Source organism: Orycteropus afer, unplaced genomic scaffold, assembly GCF_000298275.1.
Source record: "Orycteropus afer afer isolate SDZICR_OR568_19922 unplaced genomic scaffold, OryAfe1.0 scaffold00640, whole genome shotgun sequence".
NCBI classification, from domain to species: domain Eukaryota; kingdom Metazoa; phylum Chordata; class Mammalia; order Tubulidentata; family Orycteropodidae; genus Orycteropus; species Orycteropus afer.
Genome location: NW_006922227.1, coordinates 1,065,827 through 1,083,393, shown reverse-complemented (window position 1 = coordinate 1,083,393; position 17,567 = coordinate 1,065,827). Strand labels below are relative to the sequence as shown.

The following is a 17,567-nucleotide window of genomic DNA, read 5'->3' as shown; positions in this document are numbered from 1 at the left end:
GGATTATCTTCTGTGTCTGTGTTAATTGGTTTCCCTTTTCTTTGTTGAAGAGGGTCTGTGCAGTCTTTCTGCCTAGACCGCCATCTTGCCGGATCCCTCCTATACCTAGACATTCTTACAGTGCATACAAATCCTCATGTAGAAACTGACATGGGCACACTACCCCCTACCTAGATATACCTAGATATACCTGATCGTTCAGCATGACCATCCATCTATCCACCTGTAGATCAATGCTTGCCATCACTGACAATGCAGTACCATACTTGCAAAAGGGTTCATCTTTGTTGTCTCTACTGCCCATGTACCTTTCTATGTCTTCTTCTTCCTCAATGCCATCATGTTGATCACTCACATTTGTTATATTGCCCTTCTCTTTACCCAAATCAATATTTGTCTCCATCTATCTAACAGTGTTCCCTCCCCTCCTACCCCTGGTAATCAACAAAAAAAGTTTCCTTCCATACATAAACCTTTCCTTGACATTTTACAATAATGCACTAATACAATGTTTGTCCTGTAATTGACTTACTTCATTCAGCATGATGTCCTTCACGTTCATCCATGTTTTGCAGATTCCACATTATTCTTTAGTGTTGTGTAGCATTCTATTGTGTGTATATACAATAGTTTGGTTATCCATTCTTCTGTTGATGGGCACCTAGGTTGTTTTCATTTTTGCTGTTGAAAATAGTACTGCTATGAAGATGAGTGTACGTATATCTGTTCTTGTCCTGGCTCTCACTTCTTTACAATATATACCTAGTACTGGGATTGATGGATTAGATGGTGTTTCTAATTCTAACTTTTTAAGGAATTGCCATCCTGTTTTCCACAATAGTTGTATCATTTTACAGCCTAGTCAGCAGTGTATGAGAGTCCCAATCTCTCCATATCCTCACCAGCATTTGTTATTTTCTGTCTTGCTGACCTTTGCTATTAGTGCTGGGACAAGATGGTATCTTATTGTTGTTTTCATTTGCATCTCTCTAATGGCTAACGATTGTGAACATTTCTTCATGTGTTTGTTGGCTGCCTGAATATCCTCTTTGCTGAAGTATCTATTCATGCCTTCTGCCATTTTTTAATTGGATCATTTGTCTTTTTATTGTTTACAACTACCCTATAGGCTTTTCTAGGCTGTAATCATAGTGGAGAAGATCACCGGGTCTTTTCTCTAGCAGAGCTACTGGGTGGGTTTGAACTGCCAACATTCTAGTTAACAGTTGAGTGCTTTAACTCTTGTTCCACCAGATATATTCATATCATAGCACGGTTGTTGCAGATATCTTGAAATATTGTTTATAATCCCTAGTATTTAAAATTACCGTATTTATTAGAACTGATAGATGTGCTGCTGGATTCCAAGTGATGCCAGAATTTTTCCAGAAACTTAATGTCACTTGGATGGCCAAAAAACTGTACAATTCTGTGTCTCCTGATCAATCATAATTACACTGTGAAGATAGATATTCATACCTTGATTCTGACATCTTTTTTTTTTTTTTTAGTATTCCTAAAATACAACTGTTCCTTGACCACCATATGAAATTAGGTGAATTCTTTTTTATGCCATTTAATTAAACTGATTTTTTAAATATAATTTATATAATGTAATCTGATGTATTTATTTTTATGCATTTAGAAACACTATTCTAAGGAGGGACTGTTAGGCTTCATCAGACTATCAAAGGTGTTCATGGTACAAAGAGGAAGAAACCTTGAGGTAGAGGTATAAGAGGGTACATCGGAAGTACCACATTCTGGCCCATATGAAATGGTGAATAAATGTTGTTGTTGGTACGTGCCAATGAGTTGGACCTGACTCATAGCAATTCCTCCTTCGATTTCTGAGGTGGTTATCACTATGGAAGTAGATTGCCCAACCTTCCTTTCGAGGAGTGGCTGGTGGGTTTGAACCTCCAGCCTTCTGGTTAGCAGTCAAGTGCCTTAGGTACTATGCTTTCAGAGCTCCTGGTCAATAAATAGTCTACTGTTAAAATATAGGCTTTCGGAGAGTAGAGACTAAATTAAATCCTATTCATTTTTGCATTCAGAGTGCCTAGTACAATGCTCTCTTACTCAATGTATGCTTAATGAACTAAGAATTGCTTTGGTTGTCTCCTCAGGCACCCCATTTGGGTCTGAAAAGAATAACTATGAGGTTATAGGGTGGCCTCTGAGTATCCAGGAGCCTCTAGGGGTCAATGTTAGAGCCTTTTAGAGGACAAAATTGTGTTGCTAAAAATGTTCCAATGGTCTTTATTTATACCTCATAGTTTTCCCCGTCTTCCAAGATGGTATTCCAGTGCAAAATATTGAAAAAGCAGGAAGCATTAAAAGAAGTTGGAGGGAATACACAGAGTCACATATTAAAAAAAAAAAAGGTCATGTTCAACCATTTCAGGAGGTAGCATATGATCAAATACCCATGGTATTGTAGTACGAAGTCCAAACTGCACTGACAGCATTGGCAAAAAGCAAGGTTCTAGGAATTGACAGAATACCCATTGAGATGTTTTAAGAAACAGATGCAGCGATGAAGGATCTCACTTGCTCACTTGTTTAGGTCAAGAAATTTGGAAGACAGCTACCAGGTCAAGAGAGGTGAAAAGATCCCTATTTTGGCCCATTCAAAAAAAAAAAAAAAAAAAAAAGTGATCCAAGAGAATGTGGAAATTATCGAACACTATCAGTGCCACATGAAAATAAAATTTTGCTGAAGATAATGAAAAAATGGTCGTAGCAGTACATAGACAGGGAGATGTCAGAAATTCAAGCCCCATTCAGAAGAGGATGTGTAACTAGGGATATCTTTTTTGATGTCAGATTGATCTTGGCTGAAAGCACAGAATACCAGAAAGATGTTTACCTGTGTTTTACTGATTGAACAAAGGCATTCGACTGTGTGGATCATAACAAATTATGGATAACCCTGGGAAGAATGGGAAGTCTAGAACACTTAATCGTGTTCATGAAGAACCTGTTGTTTGAACAGAACAAGGTGATACTCTACAGTTGAAAAATCAGGAAAGGTGTGCATCAGGTTATATTATTTCACCATTACTTATTCAATCTATATGTTCAGCAAATAGTCCTAAAAGCTGGACTATATGAAGAATGAGGTAGGATGAAGGCAGGCTCATTAGCAACCTGTGATATGTAGATGACACAACTTTGCTTGCTTAAAATGAAGAAGACTTGAAGCACTTACTGATGATAGTTGAAGACTACAGTCTTCAGTATGGATTACACCTTGGTATAAAGAAAATAGTCAGAAGGAAGGTTAGGCAATCTACTTCTGTAGTGATACCATCTTGGAAACCCAAGGAGGGGGTCACCGTGAGTGGGATCCAACTCGACAGCAGTGAGTTTGGTTTGGTTTATAAAAACAAACAAAAAGGCTCACAACTGGATCAATAAGCAACATCATGATACAAGGACAAAAGCTGAAGTAGTTAAGGATTTCATTTTAGTTGGATCCACAATCAACACCCATGGAAGCAAAACCAAACCAAAAAACCAAACTCAATGCTATAGAGTTGTATCTGACTCAAAGCGACCCCTCGGAGGCAGTATCACTATAGAGGTAGATTGCCCAACCTGCCTTCTGAGGAATGGCTGGTGGGTTTGAACCACCAGCCTTCTGGTGAGCAGTCAAATGCCTTAGGCACTATGCTACCAGAGCTTCTCCAGTGGAAGCAGCAGTCAACAAATTAAGTGATCTATTGCATTGGGCAAATCTGCTGCAAAAGACCTCTTTAAAGTGTTAATGATCAAAGATGTCACTTTGAAGAGTAAGGTGTGCCTAACCTAAGTCGGTATTTTCAGTAGCCTCAAATCTATGTGAGAGATGAACAATGAAGAAGGAAAAGGGTAGAAAAACTGGTGCACATTAATAGTGGTGTTGACAAAAAAATACTCAACGTCCCATGGACTGCCAAAAGGAACAAATATGTCTTGTAAGAAGTACAGCCAAGAATGCCCCTTAGAACTGAGAATGAACAGACTTTGTCTCATGTACTTTGGCCATGCTGTTAGAAGGGACTTGTCCATAGAGGAGCATGTCATGCTAGGTAAAGTAGAGGTCAGCCAAAAAGGGGAAGAACTCCAATGGGATGTATTGACATAGTGCCTGAGAAGATGGGCTCAAGCATGGCAGCTATTGTGAGGATGACACAGGCTGGGTCAATGTTTTTTTTTTTTTTTACATGGGGTTACTGTGAATCATAACTGACAAGAAGGCATCCAATAACAACAACAGTCAAGCTCTAGGTAAGGAGCCCTGGTGGCACAGGTTAAAATGGTAAGCAAAAAAGTGGGAGGTCGAACACACCAGCCTCCCTGCAGGGAGGAAAGGACTTTGCAATCTACTTCTGTAAAGAAAAAACCCACAGGGTCACTATGAGTCAGAGGTGACTAGTGGGTGTGGATTTTTAAGATACTTCTGAGAGCTGACTCACAGTGCCCACCAACAACTAATATTTTGAGGAGTTCTGCTGGTGCAGTGGTTAAAGCACTGGCTGTTAACCAATAGATCTGCAATTGGAAGCCACCAGCCCTCAGTGGAAGAAAGATGAGGCAGTATGCTTCCATAAAGATTCACAGGCCAGGAAACTCTGTTGTGCAGTTCTATCTACTCCATTCCACAGGGTCATTAGAAGTCAGAATCCCCCAGATGGTTGTGCATTTTTGAGTATTGATTTTAGGAAGGGGGAATACCTAAAATACAAGGAAGGGCAGGCTTACTTTTGCATACTTACTAATCTGTTTGAACAATTTCATATGGGTGTCACCACATCTTTGGTCTTGCTTTCTGGGTACTCCTTCCCTGTCAGGGATTGTAAATTTAGAGGCTTTGATCTTACAGGAAGATGTGCTGGTAGCATAGTGCTTAAGGCATTTGATTGCTAACCAGAAGGCTGGCGGTTCAAACCCACCAGCCACTCCTGGAAAGGAAGGTTGGGCAATTTACTTTCGCAGTGATACTGCCTCGGAAACCCAAGGAGGGGTCGCTGTGAGTCGGGGCCGACTCCACAGCACACAACAACAACAAGGTCTGGGATTGGGAAGGCGACAGAAGCCAGCCATACCTAAAAGCAGAGTCTTTGATGTCATGAGAAAATGTGAAACTGTTCATCACAGATTGGTTAAGTATGCACAAGTAAGCTCATGCTTACCTTGCGATCCAACACTAAATAGCCATAGGTTTAGGTCAGAAGCCAGAGAACCCACATGCACACCAGCTCATTGCTCTGGAGTCATTTCCGAGTCATAGCAACACCATCCTTGGGTTTCCAGGCATACCTCTACGCAAGTAGATTGCTCAACCTTCCTTCTGAGGAGTAACTGGTGGGTTTGAACCGCCAGTCTTCTGATTAGCAGTCAAATGCCTTAGGTACTACGCCAGGAGAGCCACACCAGCCCAGTCGTAGAGATAAGCACCAGGATAGACCTCAGCGCGCCAGCAACCAGGCTCCGTGGCCACGCCCACTTCCTGCCCCATCCTGGGCTTTTCCAGGACCCTCTTCCCGTGAACCGGATGCTCTGTCAGTTTCTTCCTCCGTGACTTTGATAGCCACCCGTGTTCCTTGTGAAGCAGCTGCTACTCCAGAGGGCCCAGGTAGAGGGCTCTGGTGACGGGTCCGGCAGGTGTAGGACGCCGGTAGGAGCTGGGCGCCCACGGTTATCGTGCGTGGAGGAGACACTGCCCTACGGCGATGGGGGCCAGGGGCGCTCCTTCACGCCGGAGGCTGGCGGGACGGCGGCTGCGGTACCTGCCCACCGGGAGCTTTCCCTTCCTCCTCCTTTTGCTCCTCCTTTGCATACAGCTCGGAGGAGGACAAAAGAAAAAGGAGGTAGAATCAAGGCCCTTGGCCTTTCCTTGTGATTTGGGGCTGGGTGGGCCTGGGCGGGCCACGTTGCTAGGTAGCGCGGCTGCGTTGCTAGGCAGCCGGGTCGCGGGGCGTGGGCGGCGGCGGCCAAGGGGTAGGAGTAAAGCTCTAGGGAGAGCTTTCTCCTGTTAGCGCCCCAAGCTTAGCCAGGTGTGATTATACCCCAGCCTCCGACGTGAGGTTATTAGGGTGCTTACCTAAAAGAAAAAAAGTCTCTGCGTCTTAGATCATCACCCCTTTCAGATCTCAGGCGCTTTCAACCTTAAGCTGGAGGCTGAGCTTAGGGTATCATATGTCACTAAAAGACGTGTGATGGATGTAGATATACCATTCCGAATTAGTAAATCTTCAGGAATTTTGTTCCTTAATAAACATTACTCTACCCCTGACGTTGTCCATTTCAAGAAGCAACAGAGCATATTAAGAATGTCTTTTGAAGTTATTCTCTATTGTTAATTTACACATTTTTTAAAAAAGCTGTATTTTTTTATGTTAAACTCATTGTGTAAGTGCGAAAATCTCAATTGTGTTACTAAATTATTTAACGTAGTTATAAAGTTATTTATGAATTTCAGTTATCCATCATTACCATGGATAGTTGATCTAGCAGCATTAGCAAAAAAAAAACTTGTTTTGGAAATGTGACTCAAGTGTTGTAAGAATATATTATTTATGTATTTTAAGATAGTTATTTTTACCTAATGAAGTTACACACCCACATATGGCTCAAAATCTGAATCAGGGTTAAAGTATTACCTCTACTTTCTTAATAGCTGGTTAGAGAGAGTGAAAAAGGAAAACAGCCTCACATGCACAGTAATTCTGGTTCTCTTTCTCTTTAAGAATTTCATGAAGGCAGCCCATATAAAATTCTTAAAGTTCTGATAAGAGGTTAGAGAAAGACTGCTGTTAAATTAAAATTTTATTTAGGAGCTCTGGTAGCATAGTGCCTAGGGCATTTGACTGCTAAACAGAAGGCTGGTGGTTCAAACCCACGAACCACTCCTTAGAACGAAGATTGGGCAATCTACTTCGGTAGAGATACTGCCTCGGAAACCCAAGGAGAGGTCACTAAGAGTCAGAACTGTTAAAGTTTTGTTTACAAATATAAATTAATTATACATTTCCTAGCATTTGTATTTGTATGCCACTTTGCAAGAATTTTAGGTATCTTAGTTATTCATGAGAAAGGTAAGATATTGAAAAGTAGCCTTTTTTTTTTTTTTGAATGAGAAGCTTGATGGCAATTGTGATGTTTCGTTGTCCAGAAAGATCACTATGACCACACGAACTTTCAGTTAAAAGAAATAATATCTAAAAAATGTACATGTTCGTAGCATATCCAAGTGTAAGGCAATTTTAACATGTGAAAACATTTGTTAACATCTATTTCTATTAAAACTTATAATAAGATATTTTAAAATGAAAAAAAATATACCCAGAAAACCAAACTCACTGCTGCCGAGTTTGATCCAACTCCTAGTGACCACCCCTCCTTGGGTTTCCGAGGCAGTATCTCTACCCAAGTAGAATGCCCAGTCTTCCTTCTGAGGAATGGCTGGTGGGTTGGAACCACCAGCCTTCTGGTTAGCAGTCAGATGCCTTAGGTACCATGCCCCCAGAAAGGTAGGGGAAATTTTGAGGATTAATAAAGGATGTCCTCCAAAACTGATTTTTTTTTCCTTGTCAAACAATTGAACCTATTGCTAATATATAATAGCCCTTCTTATTTTAAAGACAAGAACAGAATAACAATTTAAACAGTTAAAGATACGAATTTCCTCAATGACCATGTCTACCTCTGAAATGTAGGCCAGTTCTTGTATCTGGTACTCAGTCTCTTCCAATGCTGGAAAGAAAATTTATATTGGAACTACTGAGAAGTGGTTGGTCACCAATGCAGTACTTTTCTAGGGTCTGTTTTTGGGGTTATTTTTACTGTCTATGGTTTGTTTCTTCCTTGCTACCTTTAGAACCTGATGCCAGTAAAAAAAAACTGACATGATAATATGGAAAAGTGTAACAGAACCTAATTTACCAAGATCGATATTACTGACACATTGACCAGAATGGTTAACTTGGCATGAATGGTATATATTTTTGGAAAATCCAGACTGAAGTTGAGCTTAGAATCAAAGATGGACATAAGTTGCTTTTAAGGAAATAATAGTTATGACACTTTCTCATTGTATGCTCTTGGACAAACCATTTAACCTGCCTGAAATTTAGTTTCCTTGTTTTAGAATACAAATACCTACATCTTACAGTATTTCTTGAGATTAAATAAACTCACTGCCATCGAGTTGATTCCAACTCATAGCAGTCCCTACTGGGTTTCCAAGGCTGTAAATCTTTACCAAAGTAGATTGCTTCATCTTCCTACCTTGGCATGGCTGGTGGGTTTGAATCACCAACCTTCTGGTTAGCAGTCAGATGCCTTAGGCACTGCACCACCAGAGCTCCTTATGTATATATGATAAGTAAATGAACAGATAAATAAATATGTATTTTATATATGTGTATATATATATTTTCTGTGTATACATATCTCTGTGCATATGTGTATATGAGTATACCAAGAAAAATAAAACAAACAAACAAAAAAACCCAAACTCACTGCCATTGAGTCGGATCCGACTCATAGCAACCCCTCCTTGGGTTTCCGAGGTGAGTGCCTAAGGCACTAGAGTGCTAACCAGAGGCTGGCGGTTCAAACCCACCAGCCACTCCTTGGAAGGAAGGTTGGGCAATCTACTTATGTAGTGATACTGCCTTGGAAACCCAAGGAGGGGTCGTTATGAATTGGGTCCAACTCAATGGCACATGAGAGCAACTCAGTACGAAAGTAGATTGCCCAGTCTTCCTCCTGAGGAGTGGCTGGTGGGTTTGAACCATCAGCCTCTGGTTAGCAATCAAATGCCTTAGGCATTACACCACCAGAGCTCCTCATATATGTGTGTGTGTATATATATATATATATATATATATATATATATATATATATGTACATGTATTCATTCATATGTATATAGGTAGAGAGCTTAGTGCAGTGTCTGGAACATAGTATGTGCTTAGTAAGTGGTAGATTGTATATGTTCTTCATTTAAATCAAAGCATCAGACTATGTGATGAGATCTTAAAAATAATTCCCCCCCTGAATTTATTGTTTAAGTAAACTGACTTTATAATAGTAATACATTCTATAGTTGCTGGAATAAATTGTCTTTATCATTATTTTATTATGAAACATTGAGAATTTTAGACTCTCTTGTTATTTGAGAACCTCTCAGGAGGGGATTTTTCATTATGAAAGAATTGGTGCTATGCCATGGATGGTTAAGCATGCATGTGTGTGTATATTTATATATCTGTACTTTATATGAATATATGTGTGTTTATTTGTGTATTTGTATGTGTGTAAATACATTTGCTTATTTATGATGACATTTTCATTCACTGACTAAAGATAATTAATTTGTTCATATTCTCTGAAGATATACTTACAAGAAATTGTTAAGTGATAGTCAAAGGAAATTGACAAGAGTTGTTTTTAGTCACTTTCCTTAATTAAATACAATTATTAAAAATTAATTTTGAATCCTCATTCATGTTAAGTGATTTGAATTTGGGAGATTTTGACTTCTTTGATATATATCATCTATATTTCTAGGGCATCATATGGTTTCTTTATTTGTTCATTAACATGAGTTAACAGCTCCATTTAGAATTATTTTAATTTATAATGACCTTTTTTGGTAATGTAGGAGAGCTCAAATTGTATAATGAAGAGCAATAGATTTATTGACTTCATGATATCAAAAGCACTGTTATGAGAATAATTTATCCTATCTGTAAAGAAAATTCTTGGCTAGAAGACTGTAACGTGTAGGTGACAATGAATAGAATTTTTGGAAAAGTTGAGTAGCTCATAAATATTTTTTAACAAAGAAGTAAAATATTTGCCTAAATGAAGCATGTTTCATTTGCCTCTGACAGAACTTTCAAATGTCATTAATGCATACATCGTACACCAAAAATGTAAAGGTCCAATTATTTTTAGTGGCATAGTCATGAACCTTTTTTGTTTTAGCAGATGATTAAAACATACAGGATAAAGGTTAACAGTGGACCTTAGGAAATGTTTGCAAACATAGGAGCACAACTTTAAGAAGTGCATACTAATTATACATCGATAAGTATGTACATACACTGATTATGTTGATATCAGGCAGTTGTCTCATCCAGGTTGGATTATGTGTATGATATCCCTTTGAAGAGTGATTGGAAGTGACAAGTCTTAAGTGGAGAGGCCAAAGCTGCTTGTCAAGAACTGTGAAAGGTTAGTCTGCCACAGTTTCACAGATAGAGGCTGAAGATCTCTGTGTTACAGATGAAGGGCAGTTTATTACTCACAGCAATAGCATTGCCAGAGTATTGGCATTTGCACTGATTCCTTGAGCTTCAATTCCCACAGGGCAAAATGAAGAGGGTCAGATGATAAGTATACATGTAGCGAGTAAGTTTTGTAACAGAAGATGAACCTCAAGCTTTGGGAACCCAAATCTTTTATATTGAGCAATAAACTTGTATGACCTTTGCCATGTAGGGGGAAATTGTTAAACTAGAAAGTCAACAAATCTGCCCCTTGTTCTGGTGGGGGATAGTGTGTTCAGAGGCTATGTGTTACAAAAAACATCTTGAAAAGAGGATTCAGAACAAAGTCAGTCAGTACCTTTGTTTGTAAGATGTGCAGAAACTATGAAGAGTTGTTTACCTGTGTAAGATATAGTACCCTTTGCCAAAAGAGAACATTTTCAGGGTGTTTTCCTTTACGTAGATACCACCAGCATGTTTAGTGCTCTATATGTGCTCCTTTCTACATGTAACAGGGAAAGTTAGCTGTTAGAAACAGTTAACTTGAGCCACGTTGATCCAAGATTCATTAACTTTTAACATTTTGGCACATTTACTTTTTTAATTCTCTCTAGTCCTAAATAGTGATTCTAGATGTGAGTGTTAACTGTATGCCTGTGATGATGTGGTTACCTCAGCGGTGTCCTGGATTTATTTAACATATCAGACCATCATATAACTGCTTCTTGCCATAAGAATCCCTTCTGGAGCATTGTCTTAATTCCACCAAAATAGAAAACTTCCGTTTTGATTAAGCAGAGGAATAACTGTGTTCCCTTGCTAGAAAAGAGGTACATGATGAACAAATAAATGGTTTTTTTATATAAGAATGTGTGTGTGTGTATGTGTGATAAATGGTGAGAGTTTTCTGCTAGTCTTTATCAAATATCTATTTTTATCTATCTGTTTTGCAAGATTTTGGCAACTTTTCAAACTGAATTTATCTGAAAGGGAACTCTTAATCCTTCCCTCTGCCCATCTGGTCCATCTGTTTTCTTATTTCTGTTAATAGTGCTATATTATAGGGAACACATTTTAACATCTTAGAACTACGTTTTATATGTAATTACTTACTAGTGTAGTTTATATCTCTTAGCTTGTATTTTGCATGTAGTACACAAAGAGGTTGGCTTCATAAAACTTTTTGGAAAGTTTTTCATGGACTTAAGGAGCCTAATTTACAAAAGACATGATTTATTTTACATAGGTATGTGAAACATATAAATATTTACTTTGATTATAAACTCACTCACTCACTGGTGTTGAGTCGGTCCTGACCCCTCCTTGGGTTTCCGAGGCAGTATCTCTACAGAAGTAGATTGCCCAACCTTCCTTCCGAGGAGTGGCTGGTGGGTTTGAACCCCCAGCCTTCTGGTTAGCAGTCAAATGGCTTAGGTACTATGTCACCATAAAAGCTTTAAAAATTTTATTCAGGAGATTATTATTATTATTTTTAATAGTAATTGAAACATGTCTGTATCCCATCTGTCTCTATTTCTATTCAGCACCAGAAAGAAAATGGTCAATAGGAAGCTTGTAGAAGGTTTTGGTGTCTCTGATAAAATTTTTAACATAGGTAGGCTATCATCTTTAAGGCATTAAAGAACTGAAAAAGGAATAAGAGGATGTCTTTACTCATATGTTTACTGTTATTAAACTTGTGATTGGTCAGATATATAAAGATACATATCTAGGTAATTTGAAGGTAAAAAATAAATTTTATTTCCCTTGCATGTTACCATGAGAATTCAAGTAGATTTAATGAAAAGGGAAACTTCAGTCTAGGTTAAGTAAATTGCAATATTGGTTTTATTTAATGGCAGTATTTGTTTTTGTCTACTTAGAAGTCTGTATTTTTAGAGATGTGTAACATTGTTTTCAATATGATTAATCTCATCTTTTCAACGTATTTTGTTTCAAAATCTTATCTGGTTGGAAACAAAAGGAAACCATTGGCAAGTTTATTTATAGTATTTTTGTGATAAAATTTAAGATATAAAATTGATTATAAGTAATAGATTAAGTTTACTATTCAGATTATATATTAGTTTGAGATACATTAGTATGATTTACTGAATTTAACAAACTTGGGGGTTGGAAATAAGACTTAAATTGTATCAAGAAATGAAAAACAAAGCAAAGAAACAAGGAATAAAAGAGCACAGGTTGGATGCTAGACATTTCACTTGTCAGTATTTATTTGCCAGTTGTCCTTGAGTCGACTAAGCCTCATGCCGATCCCATGTGTGTCAGAGTAAAACTGTATTCCATAAGGTTCTTCAAGGCTGGTTTTTTGGAAGTAGATCACCAGGCCTTCCAAGGTGCCTCTGGGTGGACCTCTAACCTTCCAGTAAAAGCCACGTGTATTAATAATTTGTTATCACCCAGAGACTTGAGATATTTTACTTAGATTATAAATCTTCAAAATATATTTCCTTGCATGCTAGTTTTGGCAGTTTGGTTTGCGTAACTTTTGTCTCCTCCAACAGTTTCTTGGTTTGGTTTACATATCGGGAGAGGCTTTGACTCTCCCAAGCCCAAGGGATAACTTATTATAGTTGAAGATCACCATGATTATTCCAGTACATTCCAAGTTATTGGTGTAGGAGTGAGCATGTGATATAATTATATTGGGCTTTTGGAAAGTTTCTACCTGTTTCATAAAGGATACAAGGAAGGGAAGTTCTTTCTTCTTGTCTTTGGATATGTGTATCAGAATGTGATGCTTGAGTGTCTAAACCTGTTTTATAACAATGAAACTACAAGCCTAAGAGATTTGCTCAGGATGGCAGCATAGAAAAATGGGAAGAATGTAGTTTCTGGATGGCATGACTTAACTAGCCTTATAATTAGTCTAACTTTGTAGTTCTTGTTAGGTGAATTAATAACCTTTCTTATTGTTTAAGAATTTTTAATTTTTTTTTTTTTACATCTGAAAGGATTCTACTAAGGAATGTGTAGGATTAAGAGTTTTGTTCAGAGTTGTGCAATAAGTAAGTTTACAACCTACTCCAAAGTCCTCCTTCTACTCTGTGTTTTAATAACTTCAAAATTACTGAGCTCTCTCTCTGCTCTATTTGTGAATCAGGTGTTAAATAGTAGTAGAAGCCCATGTATGTTTATATCTAAGTCTGCCTGATTCTTTAATATCAGTGGTGAGTATCAGTACAAGTCTGTGTGTTTGGAAGTAAACTTTCCATGTGTTTGTTTTATTCATATACTTCGTTTTAATTGCATCAATTGAAGTTTTCAATTTAAATTTTGTATAAACCAAAAGATTGCTTTTTTTTTTCTTAAATATCTTCTTCCCTTTTCTTTTTTTTTTTTTGGGGGGGGGTATATACGATAAAATGGTAGGTAGTTAAAGGCATACCAGAAAAGTACAGTATATAACTTTTATTTTAAAAATGATCATAATAAGTTTTTTGTTTAATATTTAAGTTAGGATTAAACTAAAAAAAATGGGACTAACCCCAAGTGAGGGGGGCATTGTGCAATGCTGATTGGTTCATGTAATTTTTGTTTGTAATAAAGAGTCTTTCTCATACTTGTGACTAGAGTGGTTTTGTTGTGTCTTTCCATTGTTTCTTGTATATTTTTCTCTTTAGAGTGTTTATGAGGAAGAAGGGTGGCTGATCAGGGTCTAACACTATCATAACAGTACTCTATACCATGGATTTTGAGTGTGGTGTACGGCTGAGCAGTGTTTTACTTTGTTTTACATAGGGCTGCTATGAGTTGGAGCCGACTCTATGGCACCTAACAACAATTTTATTTAGCTTCCCATTGATAACTACATGAATCTGGATGCTTTGATGCTTGAACACATTGCAAATCATAAGAGAATAAGTAACTTATAGACTCTGGTTCTTTAAACTGCTTTATAGAATATTTAAGCTGCAAAGTCAGATTTCAGACTAAACAAAAGAGCTGGGACTAGAAATTAGGTTCCTGACTCCAGAGTTTTTTTCCATATTCCCATGCTCAGTTACTGAGATTTTATGCAATTTTGTTCTTTTTTTTTTTCTTTTTCGTTGTGCTACTCATTCCTCCGTCTTTTCATAGTTGATGCTTTATGGAGTGCTGATTAAATATCACTAGTATATAAGATGAAGTCCGAACTTTGCATGCTATTCAGTAATGCTCTTGAGTGAGCCCCTTTCTGTCTATTCTGTTATATATTTTACCACTTTGACATTCTTCCTTCTTGTATCAAGTTAGGCAAGCCACCCCTTCCTTCATTTTGAGTTAGGTACTCCTCTGCTTACATAGGTGGATCTCTGTGTTTATTTCTTATAGCACTTAACGTGAATTTTAGTCTGTTATTTCCATTGTTGCATAAGCCCTTTGAGGAGAGTGTTTCATTTTTTCCCCTCAAATCTATATTCTCCTATTGAAATACACTGCTTTGTACTTTGTAAATGCTTAATAAAGTTACTTTAGTCAGGTTACTTGACTTCAGTAAACCTCATTTTCCTCATCAGTGAAGTGGAGATAGACTGTTAATGCCTTCTGTATAGATTGTGAATATTAAATGAGATAATCATATAAAATACATAGTGTAGTGCCTGGAACATAGTAAGAGCTTTGGTGAATAGAATTCTCAGGATCTATTATGAATTATTTTTCATGTTTTCAAAGGGATTTTTCAGAAGTAGTATAATTGATTTGGCATTGGAAAAGATTTTTTAAAAATAATACATTTGATGTGCCTTATTTTTAGTGAAATTACTTTATTTGTCCTGTTTGACAAGTTCTCCCACTGAATTGGCTCTTGGTAAGTTCACCAATGATTTCCTCATTTCCAGACCTAATGTAATTTCCTACTTGACTCTTCTATAGCATGTGGCATTGTTGGTTCCTTCTTCCTTCTTGAAGCCTTGCCATCCTGGCTTTTCTGACATAACATTTACATGGGTTTATGTAAGAATCATGGGTAGCATAGATTTTTAGAATCCCACTATTTGACGGTTTGTTGAATAGTGATTTTAATTGTCACTTTTCTTTGGCCTCTAATTGAGGTTGATGGTGCCCCATATACTTTGGGTTAATTTTTATCCCTTTGTTTTGTTATTTGCTCTTTTATTCTCTTTCTTTTATTGTTATTGAATAGAATTAGAATGAGAAAAACAGGTAGTGTGAGATCTCTACATTGTTTGTTCTTAGGTGCCATTGAGTCAGCTCTGACTCATAGCAACCCTGTGTACAACAGAATGAAACACTATCTAGTCCGGCGCCAGCCTCATAATCCTTGCTATACTTGAGCCCATTATTGCAGCCATTATGTCCATCTTGTTGAGGTCCTTCCCTTTCTCACTGACCCTCTACTTTACCAAGCATGATATCTTTGTCTAGGGAATGGTCCCTCCTGACAACATGACCTAAGTAGGTGAGAAAAAGTCTGGGCATTCTTGCTTCCAAGGAGAATTCTGGCTGCAGTTCTTCCAGGACATATTTGTTAGTTCTTCTGGCAGTCTGCAGTAGTTTCGATATTCTTTGCCAACACTACAACTCAAAAGCATCAACTCTTCTTTGGTCTTCTTTATTCATTGTCCAGCTCTCACATGCATATAAGGCGATTGAAAATACCATGGCTTGGGTCAGGTGCACCTTAGTCTTCAAAGAAACATCTTTGCTCTTCAACACTTTAAAGAGGTGTTTTGCAACAGGTTTGCCCAGTGCAGTATGTCTTCCATTTTCTTGACTGCTGCTTCTATCGGTGGTGATTGTGAATCCAAGTAATAAGAAATCTTTGACAATTTCAGTCTTTTCTCCATTTATCATGATACTGCTTATTGGTCCAGTTGTGAGGATTTTTGTTTTCTTTATGTTGAGGTACAATCTGTACTACAGACTGTAGTCTTCTTCAGTAAGTGCTTCAAGTCATCTTCACTTTCAGCAAGCAAGGTTGTATCATTTGCATATTGCAGGTTGTTAATGAGTCTTTCTTCAATCCTGATGCCATGTTCTTCTTCATATAGTCCAGCTTCTTGGATGATTTGCTTGGCATACAGTTTGAATAAGTATGGTGAAAGGATGCAGCCCTGACATGCTCCCTTCCTGATTTTAAACCCCTTTTTCTGTTTGAATGACAGCCTCCTGGTCTATGTACAGGTTCCTCATGAGCACAATTAGTTGTTCTGGAATTCCCATTCATCTCAGTGTTACTCATAATTTGTTATGATCCACACAGTTGAATACTTTTGTGTAAACCAAAAAAATCCAAACTCTTTGCCGTGGAGTCAGATCCAACTCATAGCGACCCCTCCTTAGGTTTCCAAGGCAGTATCACTACAGAAGTATATTGCCCAATCTTCCTTCTGAGAAGTGGCTGGTGTGTTTGAACCGCCAGTCTGCTGGTTAGTAGTCAAATGCCTTTCGTGTAGTCACTGAAATACAAGTAAACATCTTTGGTATTCTTTGCTTTCAGCCATTGTTTATCTTTGCAAATTACATTATCTGTTTAGACCACAGTTTTTCTTTTTAAACTAGGGGTAGTAGTACCTTGTACAAGGTTGTTTTGAAGATGAAATGAAAAATAAAGTGCTCACTTACAAAATGTAAAGGGTTTTGTAAAAGTCACTTCTGGAAAATGAAATATGGGTTCTCGTGTCCTTTGATATAACCTCTGTGTTCTTGGGCAAGTTGCATAACCTTTGTGACCATCAGTTTTCTCAAATGTAAAATGAGGGAGTTGGACAAGATCAGGAGGTCTGAACCTAGGGACAATGGAATAAATGTTCTATGGTTTCTTTGAAGTTATATACAACATTTTTCATTTATAGCAAAATGTATTTTTATGGAATGAGCATATTTAATTTTTATTAGATTCTATAGAACATTAAGAACCACTGTTTTAAACATTTACTTAGATCTTTTCTAGATTTTAAGATTATACAACATTTCTCAATACATCAGAGCTAATTTTGTCTTATATGTTTACTCAGAGTAACAGTTGTACTTTGATTTGATTATGACTTCATTATCGTAAAAAAAAAAAAAAATTCTCACTGCCGTCAAGTTGGTGCTGACCCATAGTGATCCATACTTGGGTTTCCGAGGCAGTATCTCTACAGAAGTAGATTGCCCAAACTTCCTTCCGAGGAGTGGCTGATGAGTTTGAACCTCCAGCCTCTGGTTAGCAGTCAAGTGCCTTAGGCACTATCATTGTTGTTGTTGTTGTTATGTGCCGTTGAGTCGGCCCTGACTCATAGCGACCCCTCCTTGGGTTTCCGAGGCAGTATCACTACGGAAGTAGGA

At 37.7% G+C, this 17,567-nt stretch overlaps 1 protein-coding gene across 1 annotated transcript in view; it reads left to right on the top strand.

Annotated features, from left to right (window-relative positions):
• Positions 1–5,720: 5,720 nt before the first annotated feature.
• The window catches only part of LOC103210706 (tumor suppressor candidate 3), a 322,221-nt gene continuing 310,374 nt past the window's right edge, over positions 5,721–17,567 (top strand). Inside the window, exon 1 of the mRNA XM_007956618.2 lies at positions 5,721–5,858. Within this exon, the coding sequence (XP_007954809.2) occupies positions 5,721–5,858 (138 nt within the window). The remainder of the gene's footprint in view (positions 5,859–17,567) is intronic.